Raw genomic sequence first — 17,215 nt, forward strand, 5'->3', positions numbered from 1 at the left:
CTTGCAAACCTATGGGCACCAAGGCAGTTATTCTGCTGACGCACTGGCTGCCCAGAGGAGCAGGATGTGAGGGATGGGCTGCAGAGCTCCTGCAGGATCCATGTGGCTCCTGGAGGGAACTGGGAGCTCTTCCCCACACTCCCAGAGGGACCCTGTGTTCCATCAGTGCTGTGTCACCCTGTTCTGCCCAGAAACTGGTAGGGGAAGATGAAACCCTGATGAGATCCTGGTGAAAACCCTGGTGTCTTCCCCGCTGAGATCAGCCCTCTTTGGGCACTGCCTCCAATCCTCACCCATGTGCCCCTTTCCCACTTCCCAGAATGAATTCCATTGCCAACAAGAACCCTGCAAATAACTGGAGTTTACGTAAGCTTAACCTTCAGTCCCTATTAATGTTAACGGAATGGGAAAAAATTAACCATGGGTGCAAGTAAAAAGACCATATCTGCATTTCTAATTATACAGCAAAACACACCACGTGGCAATATTTCCAAGCACCTTGCTGGGAATAAAATAGCCAATGGACTGAGGCTTCCATTTGGAGTGGTGGATGCAAGAGCAACCAGCACTGAGGCTGTCAGAGTTAAGGGATGAGGACACGAGAATTAAGGGAAATGAAGTGACACATGTGAACGATGATAACAGAAAATGTTAATAATTAGAAAAACAGTCACCTTAAAAATTTAAAATTTTATGATCTCTCCTACTTTTTAATGGCTTAGCCTACTTTTTCCAACCTAATTTGCATGATCAAAATAGGCCTCCTGCCAGGAAGCATTAAAATGGCAGCCCCCCATCGAGACAAAACTCCCTTCACCATACGAGACTGAAGGACTAATAACTATTCCTAAAAACATTTTAAATCCATTAACGTTGTTTAGCAAACACTTATTTAGAATTAGTGCCGCTATCAGAATTTGATTGTGCTCTACTGAAGTGTTTTATAAAAGCCTTTGAGGGAGGAGCAGGTCCCTCCCAAACACCTGGGCCATCTCCAGCCCTCTCCAAAAAGCTGAGCACCCTCACACTCTTACACACTTTCCATTCCAAAACCCCAAAGCATTCTCCAAGATCAACCAGACAATTCCCAACAGCTCTGCAGAGTGCCAGGCTGGGCAGCTGGAAGAACCCTCCAAGATGCACAGAGCAGCCAGACCAGAGCACACCATCCCCACCAATCTCTACACTCAGCAATTAATTAATATACACAAAAAAAAAAACCAAAAAACCACAGGTTACAAAAATATGAACCTCAATATTACTGATGTACTGGAGATTTGGATTCTAGTAGAAATACATGGTGGTTTATACAAATTTGTCCGAGCTATGCGTTATCCTTTCAGTGCCATCTGCACAAAACCAGAGTTTTATCTGAGCATTGGATACTAAAATAAATCATTTTCTCCATATCTATGATCTTGTTGGAGACAGACGCCACAAACCTGAGAGCTGGCTAGTGCAGGCTTGTCTAGTCACAAATAAAATTACATCCACATCAATATGATTTATTTTTAATAAAAAAAAATAAGGCAAACCAGGCTCTTCATATTGAAACAGGCTCAGCCAGCACCCTCCATGCTCACGGAAGATATCATGTACAGCGTGAAATTGTCAGAAGAAAACTGGGATTTGCACTGTCATTTCCCCTAGTATGAAACACCACTACCAAGAGACACATTTTAATTGCCACATGTAATGAGAAGTACCTGCTCATTCTCCACTTGCTGTATTTATTGCTATTTAAATTCAGGACTACAAGTCTTGGCAGGATATTTTCTGGTGACTTCAGTTTTTTAGAGTGTCCATGCCCCAGCAGATTTTCAAGAGTGAATCTGGCTCTCCAATACAACACTTGTGGCCCATCTCTATCCGTGCATGAATGAGGTTCTTGGGCTGCACTTCTCAAAGCATCTCGTCCTGAGTGTCCCCTGTGAGCAGGGACCTCGCAGTAATTAGCACAATCTGATACTGGAAACTCAACTAATTCTAACATTGATCCCTCAGGACAGCACAGCCCATGATTTGAGAAACGTTTGTCCCAAAAGACCCTTTGTTTCTACCTTTCAAAGTCACCAAAGGCTGGTAAATAAATTATATTCTCCAAAAGCTTTGCAAATTCCTCTCCCCTGGCTGGATACATTCTCCAACAAGCAGCCACAGCTAAAGGTTTAAACAGGATCACTGAAAGCACCAAACCTGTTTTATTTCTTATACAGAGCAACTTCTAACATCTGCAGTCACTGCTGTGAGATTGCAAAGGATTTTATTTGCCAAGCCAAGCTGTTGAAAGGACAGATTATAAAAAATAAACACTAACCATTTTTAGATCTAACTTTCCCCCACAGACTGCGTTTTATGCCCTTTCACTGGAAATGTTACATCAGAATAAAATCAGATTTAATTGGCTCTTAAATAACTGAACAGCCACTTTAATTTTATTTCAATAGCAATAATTCATAAATCAAGCAGCTGAAATCCTAGCACGAGTGACAAGTAAATAGAGCAGAACACAGTGAAGGAGAGCACGAACACCACATGGTGAAAGGTGATTTTTCTCAAACTTCACATGTCACCATTTTATGGACATCACAAAGGTACCACCACATAAATACTCTGATCTCAAACCTGTCAGTTCATCAGCAGTAACTGCTTAACAAAGACCAGTGGATGATGATCCTTGCCCAACTGGAACTGCTAGGCTGGGATTTTAGCCATGGATGCAATTTCCCTCATGCACACTAGATGGAAGTATGGAAAAATCTTAATTCTTTCCTGTCTCAACTTAAATTCAAGTGGTTGAGATGTTATGTTGGACTATCACATTCTGAGAAGAATTTCTTTTTGTTCTTCATCAGCAACTTCACTCATTGATAAGCTCTAAGTAAAAAGATGTCCTGAAATATTAAACTAAGCAGTGTTGGAAATTAATAGTAAACATAAGAGAATATACAGCAGAAATACTAAATATATTATTCAGGCTAATTTTTAAACTACACACATTCAATTTCTAGAGTATTTGAATAATAATCACTAATGAGATCCTTCAGAGACAATGAAGTTACATTTTTTAATTTGTCAATGAATACAAACAGGGAACAGAAAAGTTATAAAAGGATTCATAAATGCTGCTGCAGTTTTGACTGGAAAAAAACCCCAACAGATTTGTAGAATATAGTGGGAGAAGTACAGGGAAATAGAGAACATGAAGTCTTGCAGAACAAGCAGATCAGAGAGCAGCAAACCTGAATGGGATTAAATTACATACAAATCTCCTGGAAACGATCTTAAAAGTGACTTGTTCCAAAACAATCCATTTCTAAATTTAAACACTAAAGAGTTCACAGACACAAAAACTAAATCAGGCAATGGTGTGACCAGGAAAAGGTGCTGGAAGAGCTCTTTTCCTCCCCTACTCTGGCTTTTTCATGTATTGATTTTCCTCCACACTCATTCACAAATGCTCAGCAGAGCTGTGAACAATTTAAAGTTAAGGGATGCACGAATTACCAGCTCCAGGAACACACCACCCATTCCAGGCAAAAGCTGAGGGCTTTGCTGTAGCTGAAGAAAATAAAAACCAACCCAGAATCAGAACACATTGATGAGCTGGAAGTGAAGGGCAAGCAAATCCCTAATTTTCCCTGTCCACAACAAAGCCAAAGCACATGACATTCCTCCAGCTTAGAAGACAACAAATTAAGAAAACCAGTGCCAGAACAGAAGGATGAATGAAGAACAATGCTGGATAAAAGAATATAAAGTAGGCATGAAGGGCTCCCTTTTCCAGATGTTAAGAAGACAAGCTGTTTTTCATTCCAGGTTTAAAAAAAGATAAGCAGAGGAGGAAGTTTACTCCGGAGAGTGGGAGCATCTGCATAATTTTCTGAAAAAGGTTCGTACAAAGATTTCCTTCCAACAGAATTTAAACTAGATCTATACATATATACATAGATATACGTGGTATTGGCTCAAGACAGTCACCTTGCAGTATTTTTGAAAGTGCTTTCCATGCAGCAACTGTCTACAGAGAGGAACAAAATGAGTGGCAAGGGACAGCCACAGGAAAGGGCAGGACTGTGAGACACACATCCTCCAACATGCACACTCCAAGTTTAACAACATGAAAGCAAGCAGAGGGACAGCAGGATACAGCAAAGGATATGCAGGGGCCAGGAAATGAGAAAATAATCCACAGTGTTTAGCACTGACTTATGGGATATTTTACCAACAAAAATACGCAGGAGCTGTTTTTGTTTTTCTTTTTTTTTTTTTTTTTTGCATATCTGGCTCCCACCTTATCCAGGCCAGGGAGATTGTCCCAGGATGAGGAGGGAAATTACAGAGAAACTGGATGCTAGATCACTCTGCGGAGCAGAGCACGGCGTTTCACCTATTTCCATTGCTCTCGCGTGGTTCCCAAATTAGAAACAATCAGAACCCTGCTGGAAACAATATATGGCACCTTAATTGGGTTGGCTGCACTACAGACGTCAGCAATGTATCACTTAGTAGATCATTTTCTGACTGCCTTTTTTTTTTTCTTTAAAACTAAAAATAGCTGCACTTTCATGGTTCACCTTTTCTGCATCACCTTTACTACAGACACCGTAAGAAATTAAATGTTAGCACTCCTTGCCCACTGAAGATCCTACAGGACCCACACCTGCTGCAGGCAGGGTTTGTCACCTAATTCAGCAGAATTTACTTAAAGGTTTGTCTCAGATGTGTTGCTTTTACAGAGAACCTGTTTTCTAAAGCATTTCCCCCTAGTACACCCATCAATGCGTCTATTTAAATGCCTGGAACAATTCACTTATCTCTAAATACATCAACAACCCAGTGCTCCACACATTCCAAGCACTCCAGAATCCCTGCACGGGACTTGGGAACTCACATGAAAAATCTTTCCCAGTTTTCATCCCCCAGTGTTACACCCCCACTATTCACTACCAAATCCAAGCTGCAGCCAAACTGCATTCCTGAGAAATTATTCCAAGAATGAAATATCACCATTTTCCTCATAAACCCTGGAAACTTGGACTAATCTTCACACACAGCATAAACAAGTTAAGCAATGGGAATATACATAAACCAAGAATAATTCTGAAGCACAATGGGGGAATAATTATAGCAAACACAGAACAAATACAAAACGAGTGGGGAGGTGTGGAGAGACACCCAGACAGAATGTGCTGAAGTAAGAAAAAGGGACCTACAGGGTTCTCTGAGGTTGGATCAGCCATAAGCTACAGCTGCTGGCTTTTTAAGTGTTCATTTAAATCAAATTACTAAAAACATAGGAACCAGCAGTAGATGAACATAGAGGTCTCTGTCAGCTCCTGGTATAGGCCAAGCTATATGCCCTGCTTGGACAGTAAAATCAGCTTTTGAAAGATTACAACCCCTTGGAAAAATATCTCTGGGTAAAGTTCAGAACAACTTTTCTGGATGTCAGCCAGCAGAATGCCTGTTCAGGAGCTCTGTTCCTCAATCAGTATTTGGAAAGCTTTTATTTCTTGAAAGTAGAAAGATTAATAATGTGACAAACTCATTTTAGCATTCACAGTCAAAGTAACAATCTGTAATTAAAAGAAAAAATTGCTCCAAGATCTGTGTGGTAAAAGATTTCAACACAAGTCACAAAATACAATGGGAAAATGGGAATGTGGCATACCACACAAGGAATAAAAAATTGAATTACTCACTTCACTTCCTAGTTTGAGAACGTTTTAAACTGTTTAAACATCTCAAATGCTGAAAATTGGAAAGGGTGGGGTGGTAGACTCATTACAGATGCAGAAAATTGTGAAACTTTTACTCATCTCAGGGGCATCTTACCCCAAAGCCAGCCTCTGAAGAGTGAGCGTACTACTCCACAACAGAGTGACCTGTTACTCACCTGCTGGGCGTAGCATTTCAGTGAACTGCATGTTCTTAAAGCAATTCTTTAAAAGTGCTGATCATCTGTTAAATAACTCAAACAAATCAGGCTGTGGCTGTGTCCTGGGTGGTGTATTTAGCAACTCCATAAATCCCAGAATCCTGCAAGTCACTTCATAAATCTGTGACTCTCGTCTCACTGTTGCCTCACCAAAGATGAGTGAGCCAGGAATATACAGGATATAAAAGGTTTTGGTGATGGAGGTTTTTGGGGGGAGGCCAGCCAGGGCAAAACTTTCTATTTCCTCCTCTCCCCATCTCTGTGTGCTGGCCAGTAACAAGTCATGGTCAAAAATGAAGAAGAGTAAAAATGAATGGACAAACCAATGTGAAAAAGTAAAACATTGCACTGGAAGCACTGATAAAAGTTTCTATCCCACATCCAGGCATTTCAGCAAGTGCAGCACAGGACACAAGCTGAGGCTCTTGCACATTGTATGAGCTTCTGGGAAATAGAGATAGATACTTCAGTCCTTGACAAAAATCCTTACTTCTCTTGATCTGGCAACCATTCCCAGAAGCAAGCATAGATACAAAAGCTTATCTATCAGAGGACAACTTGAAACAAATACAAATAAGGCTTAAATGAAGGCAAATATCCAAGCTGCAGAGAACACAACGATTCCTTAATTTCACATTTGGAGAAAAAACAATACTATGTGGACATTCTCCAACATATTTTTAATGCTATTAACAGAAATAGCACCCCAGGCTGTGCTCAAGCTGAAAACGTGTGAAACTGTTTGCAATGTGAAGTGAAAGGGGGATCAAAAATACCATCTTATTAAATGGCATTTATTTGGTGCTAAGTGAATTATTTATTCAATTGAGAAGTTCACAAAATGACAGGGGGGTAAATGCAAGCGAGGTCACTACTTCATGTCAGTATCAAAGCTGATCCTTAACAGAATTTAAGCACCTGCTTTTTCTTTTATCTCAGCACAAAATGAGATTTCTTTCTTTTTTTTTACACTTCAAAAGCCATGTAACACAACAGAATATATGCCAAGCATGCAAAAATAGAGCATGCCAGCATCTTTCAGCAATCAGCTTTCCCTTGTCATCCATTATGTCAGATTTATCTATTTTTGCTTAATTCTTGCTCCAGCAATACGCATCCTTCCTCTCTCCAGACTATCAGGCTGCTTGGGCTGGAATTCAATACAGCTTCTTAAAATAGTTGAGAAATATTAAAAATATTTGAAGCGATGCCTGCGAATTACAGCCAATTCATCAACTCCTCTTCCAGCTCCTGCTCGACCTGTGCTCCCCCAGACAAGGGGCAATTCTCCTTTCTTCACCTCAGAAATTCTACCCAGTGTAAATATCATTTGGAAAACAAGTAGCCTTTCTTTTATGGAAGCATTTCTTCCATTTCTTCTATGGAAGCTTAGATCCTGTGTTAATTGCAAACCTTACCCTCTGACTCTTACTCGCTTTTGATCCAAATATTCCTCTGCTGAAAATTAATAGTGAATGCATTTGCTTTAAGCTTGCTTTCTGTTATCACTGCTTTTCCTCTCCAAGTTTCCAGACCCTCTGGACTGGCTTTACAGGACACCAGACCCCCCTAAAAGCTCTCCCTGAATCCTTCACTCTGCTGCTGGCTGCAAAACTCTGCTCTCCCCACCTCCAACACCTGTAAGACCCTTGAACAGCATCTTTCCCCACTGCTTTATGCACCCACTTAAATGAACAGACTCTTAACAAGTTCAAATTCTTAAAAAGCCCTGATCAGAGATAAAGAGGCTGAAAGGAAAATGCAACTCTCATCACTCTATTCCCTCACTGCCTGTGGAGCACAGAATTTTCTCAGCCGGCTGCTGAATCAGACGAAGTTTCCACAGTGCACACACACACACACAATCACAAAGCCCCAACACGTCCAGGAGGATTTATTCCATCACAAAGTCACCACCGTTGCTCCAGCACAAATGACATCACTTAGGAACCCAACCTTATCTCCTGAGAGCTCCCAGCTCCCTCCTCTCCCGAAGCGACCGGAGCAACAAAGAACCGGGTTTGTGCAATAAGGAGGAAAAAAGTATTGCTGCAAAAAAGTTTTCCAGAAAAACTTGTATTTTCTTGAGAATGCGACTAGAGAAAAATATAGGACTGCAGGAAGAAGTGAGCAGAACAAATTTGGTTGAACTTATCAACCTGCATCTGTGATTTATCCTAAACTTGTACCTAGAGCTACCAGGGGAGGGTGAGAGACGTCTGTGAGCCCTCGCAGGTGTTGGTCGGGGAGGTTCACACGCTGCAGAACCAAAACCATCTCAGCACTTTGCTGCACGAGTGCACTGAGAACTGGAGTCCAGCTCTGCAGTTTTCTTCTTCTTCTTCTTCAGGCACTTGAAAATCGGTTGGTGGGGAATAAAAACGGCGGATGATTTATTGGCGATACCTGTTCCCTGCCCGTGGCAAAGATGGGCTTGGAGGTCCCTTCCAGCCCAAACCAGCCCACGAGTCTCTCGCAAAAAGACACTTTTCTTGGGAAAGAATCACACAAAGGATGTGCTCGCACTGCGACCGCAATCCCCCCTTCCCCCTGACGGCACTCCTGTCGCGATAGCTGCCGCACTATCGCGATCCGGGGCCGTGTGCGCGGTACCGGGAACAGGTAACGAGGGCGCCGGGGCTACCGGGGGCCCTGGGAGCTTCGCGCTGAGCGGGGGAGAGCCCGACGACGGCGGGCTGGGAGCGAGTGTCGCGACAGGCGGCGTGTGTCGCGACAGGGGGCGGGTCGGCACACCGGGGCTGCCTCAGCGGCCGGGGGGAGGGGACACCCGGGAAGGACAATGGTGGTGGTGGTGGGGGGGGGGTATGAACCGAGGCGGTCCCGCCGCGCTGTGAGTAGGGGGATGATGATGATGAGGAGGAGGTGACGGTGGGGCCGCGCCCTCGCTCCCGCCGTGTGCCGCACTTACTCTCGGTGCCCCTGCCCGGGCCTCATGGCGCCGCCGCCGCTGTGCCCGCCCGGCCCCGCCGCCGCCGCCGCCGCCCGCCCCGGCCGTGCTGGCTGCGCAGCCGCCCCCGCGCACGCGCGGCCCGCGCGCCGCCCGCCCCGCCCCGCGCACGCGCGGCCCCGCGGCCACGGGAGCGAGGGAGGGGAGGGGGGAATAGGGGGGGGCAGCGCCGCGCCGCCCCCTGCCGGTAACCGGGGGTACTGCAGAGAACAGCGGGGACATGGGGGGACACTGGGGGACACACTGGGGGACATTGGGGCTATGGGGGCGGGACATGGCGGGGACACACTGGGGACATTGGGGGTATGGGGGGGGGACATGGCGGGGACACACTGGGGGTATGAGGGAGGGACAGGGCAGGGACACACAGGAGGACATTGAGAGACACTGGGGGGGTATGAGGGAGGGACACGGCGGGGACACACTGGCGGACATGGGGGGGACATGAAGGGAGGGCATGAGGAACAGAGGGATAATGTGAAGAGGACATGTGGGGAACAGGGAGGGACACAGTGAGGACATAGGGAGGACAGGGGGTCATGGCAGGGGCACAGGGAGGACATGAAGGAACATGGCACAGAGGGGACAGGGAGATGCAGGTGGGTCAGGAAGGGGACACAGAGGTGGCTCTGCCGCAGCTCCAGTGCTGCCGACACCGAGGTCTCGACAGACACCTCCCCCCACAGCTGGGGTCAGTCCTTGGGGCAATATTTTCCCCACAGGGAAGTGAGGATTTGCACCCCCGTGATGGGCTTGCAATGGGATAATTAATTAACCTAATTCTCAAAGCTCGTTAAGGAGCTGCAGGTCAGGAAGGTGAGACACTCACCCCTTGCCATGCCAAGAGCATTTCCACTGTCCCCAGGAGTGGCTGCTGCTGTGGGCACTCGGCTCCATCCCTGGAAGCAGCCTGGGATGAAGCTCTGGGGCAGCACAGGGTGACCCTGACCCCTCCCCTGACTCGGCCACACAGAGGGGACAGCTTCCCCTTGTGCCCCATCCCATGAGATCCCTCCAACCCTGCCTACCCAGCTCTTCCTCCCAAAAGGTGCAACCTTCAAGAAGTCACAGCTCAGAAAACGGGATCGAGCTCAGCTGGGAAGGAGGAATGACATGAAAGTGCCCTGGTTTGAGCTGGAATAAACCAGAGGGAAGGTGATGGCTGTGAGGTCAGGCTGCCAGCGAGGAATAAAGGAGAGAACAATCACTTGTGCTGGGACCTGATTTTATTGCAAGGGAAATACAAAAGTTGGACAGCAGCATTCAAGGGACCACAGCAGCCCTGCTCCTGGGGAACAAGGAAGGACACTCCGTGCAGGTTTCCAAACCAGTTTTCAGTTATCTCACATTCCAGATAGAATTCTTCAGCAGAAGGGTAAAACATCTCTTTCACAGTGCACCAGAGAAGAACAAGGGGCTGAGCAGGTTTGGGTTCCAGACCCTTCCCAATCTCTTCCCTGCTGGGGTTTTCTTCCCTCAGAGATGTTAATTTATAACTGGATTACCTGGATTTCTGGCAGGAAGGTACCCACTGCTCCAAACACCTGACAAAGGGACAAAACAAGCCCCAAACACCAGGCCCAGACACACACATGTGGTGCCAGGTGCTCTCTGTTGCACCTGAGCTGCAGAACCTGCTGCTCTTCCCACTTTGGGGTTTTCTTCAGCTGCAACAGCTCCTGTGTTTGTATCTGTAAGCCTGGTGCAAAGAGCGAGGACTTGGAAGCAAGTGATAGAATAAACTACTTGAACTCCTAAAGAGTGGGTCCATGCTGGTTTTGCATGACAGACAAGCCAGTCAGGCATTACAGATGTTCCAGCTGCCAGCAAACCCCTAAAACCAACTCCCTGCACCCACCAGCTTCAGCAGGGCAGGGAGAAAAGTCAACACGAGGTCATCAGCTGGGCTGGGGTGGCCTCATCCTCCTATGTGACCACGATTCAGCCTTCAGAAGGGATTACAAACATGTTCTGATAATCCTTCACTGCCAGCCTTTGTTTGCCACAAGGCAGCAGATGCTCCTGAACTCCCACGTACAAACACCTGAGAGCAAGGACATGAGACACTGCTCAAAAGAAGTGGGGGGCAGCTCTGGAAATGCAGTACCAGAATCATGGGTGCAGCTGATTCTCCAGTGTCTGTCCCCAGGCCAGATGCCATAGAAGGTCTGGAGATTTTATTTCAGTTTGGGCTGTTCCCCCAGAGAATAACATATTCCACTTCAGCCCACAGTAGTAACTCCATCATCCTCTATTTCTGGATTCAACAAAGGTGCCAGGATACCCCCAGGACTGGTTTCTCCACATGATCAGAGAGTTCAAGGGCTGTTAAAACACACCAGGTGCTCAACCCTTCACCTCCACCTTGAGCTTCAGGCGGACCTCACACAGGAAAGCATTCATCAGGTCCTGGCCAGCCTCCTGAGCAATCCTGCTGATGACCCTTCCTCCTCTTCCAATCAACATCCTCTGTGTTAAAACCCAGAGAGAAAACATCATCAAACTCACCCAGGAGAACTGTGCAGCCACAGAAGCAATGAGGGAAATTCCAGCATTAAACCATGAGGCAACACAGTTGCCAGTACTGGGTACATGGCTCTTCCCAAAAGAGAAGGAGAGGGGAGCACAGCAAGGATGGACTTGGGGAACCTCCCTTCACCCTCTCCAGCATCCCATCTTCCTTCCTTCACTCACCTTGTGAGACTCCCTTGGCACCAGGAGGCTCTGCACGATGAGGAGCTCCCCACATTCTCCTTCCTCCCACACATCTGTTACCTGCCACAGCAATGGAGCACTCAGCAATCCTGGAAAACCCTCAGGAACCTCCAGCACCCCTCCCTTGGACACACCAGCACACAAGGGTGGCCCCCTCACACGCAGAAAGGGTCTTAGCACACCTGAGGTGCAAGTACTGAGTCACCCCACAGGGCCTGGCAGATCCCAGAGATCCAAACAAAGATTCTCATCACACAGCCCGAAATTCCCAATAAAACAGCTCATGGCTGGGTCTGCCTGGGCACATTCCCACCTGAGTCACTCCATAAGGCACTTCCAGGGGCAGGTACTCCAGGAGCTTCTCCCTGATGATGTTATCACAGATCTCTTGAGGTGACTGGCTGGTCAGGACGTCGCTGTGGAATTCCCAAGGGCCTGGCTTGGCTTGCATCAGGAGGTACCTCTGTGGGCACAGCACACCAGTGTCACCCACACAGTGCCACCACCCCTGTGCTCCTCCTGCAGGGAGGGCACTGCTGCTGGCCTGGCACCAGGGCAGTGGTTTGGTGTTTCGGGCAGGGACAGGAGAAAGGGAAGCTCTGACACCCCTCCCTAGGGCTGTGTGTGTCACACAGAAGCCCTGGAGCTGCGAGACAGCTGTGGGTGGATTCCTCATTGTTCCAAGCTGCTGTTTGGAGAGCCCCAGGTGAGAGTTTTGTACAGAAAACTCTGCAGGTGCAGCAGGGACACATCCCACATTGACACATGACACTTTTCCCCCACCCAGGCCAGGAACAGAAGCTGAGGCTCTGTATGGAGTGCTGGGCTCCCACCCCAGTCCCCAGGTGTGACACAAGTTCAGACTGGAGTTACCTTGAGTGTATCCACCTCCTCCCCACGCAGAGCTGCCAGCATGAAGATCTCCTGGAAGTGTGGCCAGCCTTTCATATCCTTTAGATCCTTGGCTCCATGGTGCTCCAGCCTTCCCCTGTGCCAGCACCCCCAACATCACTGCTCTTGTCCAAACCAGAGCCTTCCTGGGCCTGATTCTTTTCCTGCCCAAAAGGAGACTCTGGGACCTTGCTTTCAGGTGGAGAAGCCTGAGTGGTATGAAGGGGAAGCTTTACTGAAGAACGAGAATCCTGTTTAGGTGAAGATTTCACTTCCAGTTTCCTTCCATTTACAGTTCCCTCTGTCAGGTCAGTTGCTATTTCCAGCAGGAGAAACTTCTTCTTTAGTACATCCACCTGAAGGCAGAGAGAGAGAGAGGTGTCAGGATTTATCCTAAATGAGGTGGGCAGCTGGGCCCTGCATCTGAAGGAGCCAGAGGAAAGCAGCCAGGGAAGCAGCTGCTGCAGGACAGGGCAGTTTTGTGACCAGAGGCCAAAACTAGCACAGTTTTGTGCCAGCAGTGCCAGCACAGTTTGCCCAAGCAGTGAGAACCTGTCAGCTCTGCTGAGATTTCCCTGGCTCACCTGGCTCCTCTTCCCAGATGGATTTAAACCCCAGGCAGCAGCACAAATTCAGGGATGATTCTGCTTTTAATGGGTACACACACCCCTCAATATTCTGGAGCAGAGGGGGGACCTGTGTCCTTTAACACCCAAAAACCCATCAGTGCTGAGGCCAGGTGGTGCCTGAAGAAGAACAAGCAGGATTTACCTTGTTCAGGACCAGCACACTGGGGATGTGGGGGAACTGAGACAGGCACCTGAGCACCTCCTTGCTCAGAGAGTTCCTTGTCCAGTGATCTGACACATCCACCAGAACCAGGACTGCCAGGAAAGAGGAAGGGAAACAGGATGAATCCACATTTTCCAGAATGTTCACTTGCAGCTTTACAGTCTATGGTCACTCCCTTCTTCAGGAAGGGCACAAAAAGAAGGATTTTATTGAAAACACTAAAAATGCAGCTTAGCCATGTCACCCTAATGACTTCACACGTGCTAAATCTCTACATCCAAGCCCAATTATTAACCCAAAGTGCCTCCCCTTGGCACCAGGCAGCTCTTATCCCCTCCTCAGCTCAATATTCCAGATCTTTTCTCTGCCCTTCCTTCCTTGTTCACACTCCCTAGGCAGCCTGTGCTGTCAGCAAACGCCCAGATACTACAGCTGGGAACTTGTGTGGCAGAAAAGGATTTGGTTTGATGCAAAAAGAGTCAAAAACCCACCTAAATCTGCATGTTTCATGCTGTCCCATGGGTCTGTCAGCATGGCTTCATCTAAATTATGCCTGAAACACAAATGAATAATAATTGTATGTAATAATTATATATAATAACAATATGTAATAGTTATAATTAATATAATTCATTTTAATTGTGTTCCTCCCTCTCAAACTATAAGGAAACCAGTGTTTTCCCTCATTCCAGCTGCCACAAAGCTGCTTTAGGGATTGTAACATCCCTTGTCATGTGCAGATACACAGAACCACACACAAAAATGTTCAAGGGACATCACAGGCTGTGCATGCTACTGAAATTGCAACAAAAAAAAATATTGGAAAGCAAAATAAGGCTAAAACATGCATTCAGCTCACTCCTATTTTACAGACTTTGCACACTGAAAATCACATTCCTGTTTTATTACTCTTGCTAGGCAGCACACACCTCCCTCCCCACCTCAGTGGTGGTACCTTTTGGCTTTTAAGGGATTCGTGAGGCCAGGTGTGTCCAGAATGATCTAGGAAAAGGAAAAACAAAGGTTTCAACTTTACCAGCAGTGAGAGCTCAGGGGAAAACCCCATATTTGTGCAATGAGAAGTGATCCCAGGGGACACAGATGAGCAAATGCTGCCCTTGGGCTCCAGGACTCACCAGCTGTGTGTCCTCCTGTGTGATGACACCCCGGGCCTTGCAGCGGGTGGTGTGCACCTTCTTGGAGACTGGGAAAACCTGCAGGAAATTAATTAAGCACCTTACACAGCCAAAAAAAAACAGGAAACAGCCTGATCTGGCCCCCCAGCTTCACCTTCCTTCCCAGGAGCTGGTTGCAGAGCGTGGATTTCCCGGCGTTGGGAGCGCCGATGATGGCGATCCTCAGCACCTTGGGCTGCGGGGGCTGGTCGGGCCGATTCTCCAGGAGGCGTTTCTGCTCCTCTGCCGGGGAAAGGAGGAGTTTGGATGGTGCCAAACCCTTGGGGGGTCAGGACAGCCCTGGGGCGGGGTGGCAGCCGCCACCACTCACCTTTGTCACCACTCACCTTTGTCGGTGGCCACGGGCGGCGGGTGCTGGCCCAGAGCGGCAGGAGGGGCCTCAGCAGGGATGCCCAGGAGGCTGCCCAGGGCCGAGCTGCTCCCATTCCAGCGGCTGGGAACGCTCAGGATCCTCCCCAGCACCGAGCTGCTCCCGTTCCAGCGGCCCCCCGGGAGGCGAGCTGGAAGAAAACACCGAATATATAAAAAATGTCCCTAAAACACACCAAGCTCGCGTGGGCCTCCCCCTCCCCACGCAGCGCTCACCCCACCACCAGGCCTCTCGGCCGGCCCCGGCGCCCGGCGCCCCGCCCGCCACGTCCCGCATCCAGCCGCCCCCAGAGCTCCCCCCGCGGCCCCAGCGCACCCGCTCGCGGCCAGAGCGGCCCCGCCGCGGCGGCACCAGCGGCCCGGAGCGCGGCCCGGGCGGCGGCCGCGGCCATGGGAGCCGCCATGTTGGCGCGCCGCGGGGCACGCCGGGAAGGCGAGCGGTGCCCGCTGCCATTGGCGAACGGCGCGGGGACACAGAGAGCGCGAGAGCGGGGCCAGAGCGCCGCGGGCCGCGGGGAATTGTGGGATGGAAACGGCCGAGAGCCGGCGGGGCAGGGCGGGGCGGGGCCGCGGGAGTGCCCCCTGCCGGCGGCACCGCGGGGTGCAGGGGGCGGCACCGCAGGGTCACAGCGCGCCCGGGGTCACCGGGGTCACCAGCGCCCCCACTGTGCCCTCAGTATCACCAGTGCCTCCCCAGTGTCACCGGTGTCACCAGTGTCACCAGTGCCCTCCCAGTGTCACCACTGCTCCCGGTGTCACCAGTGCCCCCACTGTGCCCTCAGTGCCCCTCCCCAGTGTCACCAGTGCCCTCCCAGTGTCACCACTGCTCCCGGTGTCACCAGTGCCCCCACTGTGCCCTCAGTGCCCCTCCCCAGTGTCACCAGTGCCCCCGGTGTCACCGGTGTCACCAATGCCCTCACAGTGTCACCAGTGTCCCCCCAGTGTCACCAATGCCCCCACAGTGTCACCAGCGCTCCCCCATGTCACTGGTGTCACCAGTGCCCCACCAGTGTCCCTCCAGTGCCCTCGCAGTGTCACCAGAGGCCCCCCAGTATCACCAGTGTCACCAGCGCTCTCGGTGTCACCGGGGTCACCAGCACCTCCACTGTGCCCTCAGTGCCCCCTCAGTGTCACCAGAGCTCCCAGTGTCACCAATGTCACTAGTGCCCCCCCACTGTCACCAGTATCACCAGTGTCCCCCCAGTGTCCCCAGTGCCCAGTTCCACCAGGCCCGGAGCCCCTGGAGGATATGGTGAGGAAGGAGAGTGGAGTCACGGTTCTGTAACTCTCTTTATTGTCCTGTGCCCGTCCCCAGGGCTCCATCACTGTGTCCTTGCTGTGCCATCCCGTGCCATTCACATCCCGTGCCATTCCCATTCCCATCCCATCCCGTGCCATTCCCGTGCCATTCCCGTGCCATCCCGTGCGGTGCTGCGTGTCCGGCCGTCAGCAGAACCGTTACCATTACTAAACTCAGTAATGGTAACGGTTTCCCCGCCGGCCGTGGGTGCCCGGCTGTGTCCGGATCCTCTCCCCCCCAACCCGGGATGTCCCCCCCAGCCCGTGTCACTCATCCCCGGTGTCCCGGGCGTGTCCCGGCGGTGGCAGTGGCGGGAGGAGGTCGGTGCAGCCCGGGGAGTACATCATCTATACTGTAGTGTCTCATAGCCAACTTACAGTATACGATGATATCCTGCCCGGGACAGCGTGGGGAGCAGAGCAGAGCCTGCAGGGACAGACAGCGTGGTCAGGGAGCACAGCCCATTGTCACCCCGGTGTCACCTTCACCCATCCCTGTCCCCCGGTCCTGTCCCCTCCTGTCCCAGCACCTCCCCACCTGCTCCTCATCCCTCCCAGTTCCACCACCCCAGAGCAGGACAGAGGTTCTCAGTGCTTCCCTACCCAGGTGTCCTCCCAGTCCCTCCTTGTCACCCCATTCCCACCACCCTGCAGAGGAGCAAAGGTTCCCAATTGTCCCCTCACCCCAAGACCCCCCTATCCCATCTTTGCCCCCCAGTCCTGCTGCCCCAGAATGGGATTGAGGGCTCCCAATTTCCTCCCCACCACAGCACCCCCCTAACCCTCCTTTTATCCCATAACCCCATCTCAGAGCAGGACAGGGGCTCCCAAATCCCACCTTTGTGCTCCCAATCCCACCCTCCCTGAGGAGGACAGGGGCTCCCAGGTGGTGGCACCTACCTGTGGGGTGGCACTGGGGCTTTGTGGGGTGCCAGGTCTGCACCCGCCTTATAAAACCTGCTCTGCCTCATCTGCATATCTCACATCTGCACCGCACAGCTGGACAGGGCCCTTAACCCCTTCATGCCCAGGGGGGCACCGCCC

General features: G+C 49.9%; 2 protein-coding genes across 3 annotated transcripts in view; both read right to left on the reverse strand.

The window, feature by feature from the left end:
• FAM222B (family with sequence similarity 222 member B) overlaps positions 1–8,944 on the reverse strand; it is a 36,284-nt gene extending 27,340 nt beyond the window's left edge. The window contains exon 1 of one of the 2 annotated variants that reach the window (XM_036395255.2): positions 8,871–8,944. The gene's annotated coding sequence lies outside the window, so the exon portion shown is untranslated. The remainder of the gene's footprint in view (positions 1–8,870) is intronic. The other variant, XM_036395252.1, reaches the window with a different exon arrangement.
• A 1,173-nt stretch (positions 8,945–10,117) lies between these two features.
• ERAL1 (Era like 12S mitochondrial rRNA chaperone 1) lies at positions 10,118–15,276 on the reverse strand. Its single transcript, XM_036395349.1, is given in 12 exon segments — positions 10,118–11,378; positions 11,604–11,684; positions 11,938–12,087; positions 12,498–12,604; positions 12,607–12,871; positions 13,287–13,399; positions 13,799–13,860; positions 14,263–14,309; positions 14,444–14,521; positions 14,598–14,725; positions 14,830–15,003; positions 15,189–15,276. Coding segments are annotated over 12 exon segments (1,416 nt in total). The 3' UTR covers positions 10,118–11,255.
• Between the last annotated feature and the right edge of the window lie 1,939 nt (positions 15,277–17,215).

This window comes from Molothrus ater, chromosome 21 (genome assembly GCF_012460135.2).
Source record: "Molothrus ater isolate BHLD 08-10-18 breed brown headed cowbird chromosome 21, BPBGC_Mater_1.1, whole genome shotgun sequence".
In the NCBI taxonomy this organism is placed as follows: Eukaryota; Metazoa; Chordata; class Aves; order Passeriformes; family Icteridae; genus Molothrus; species Molothrus ater.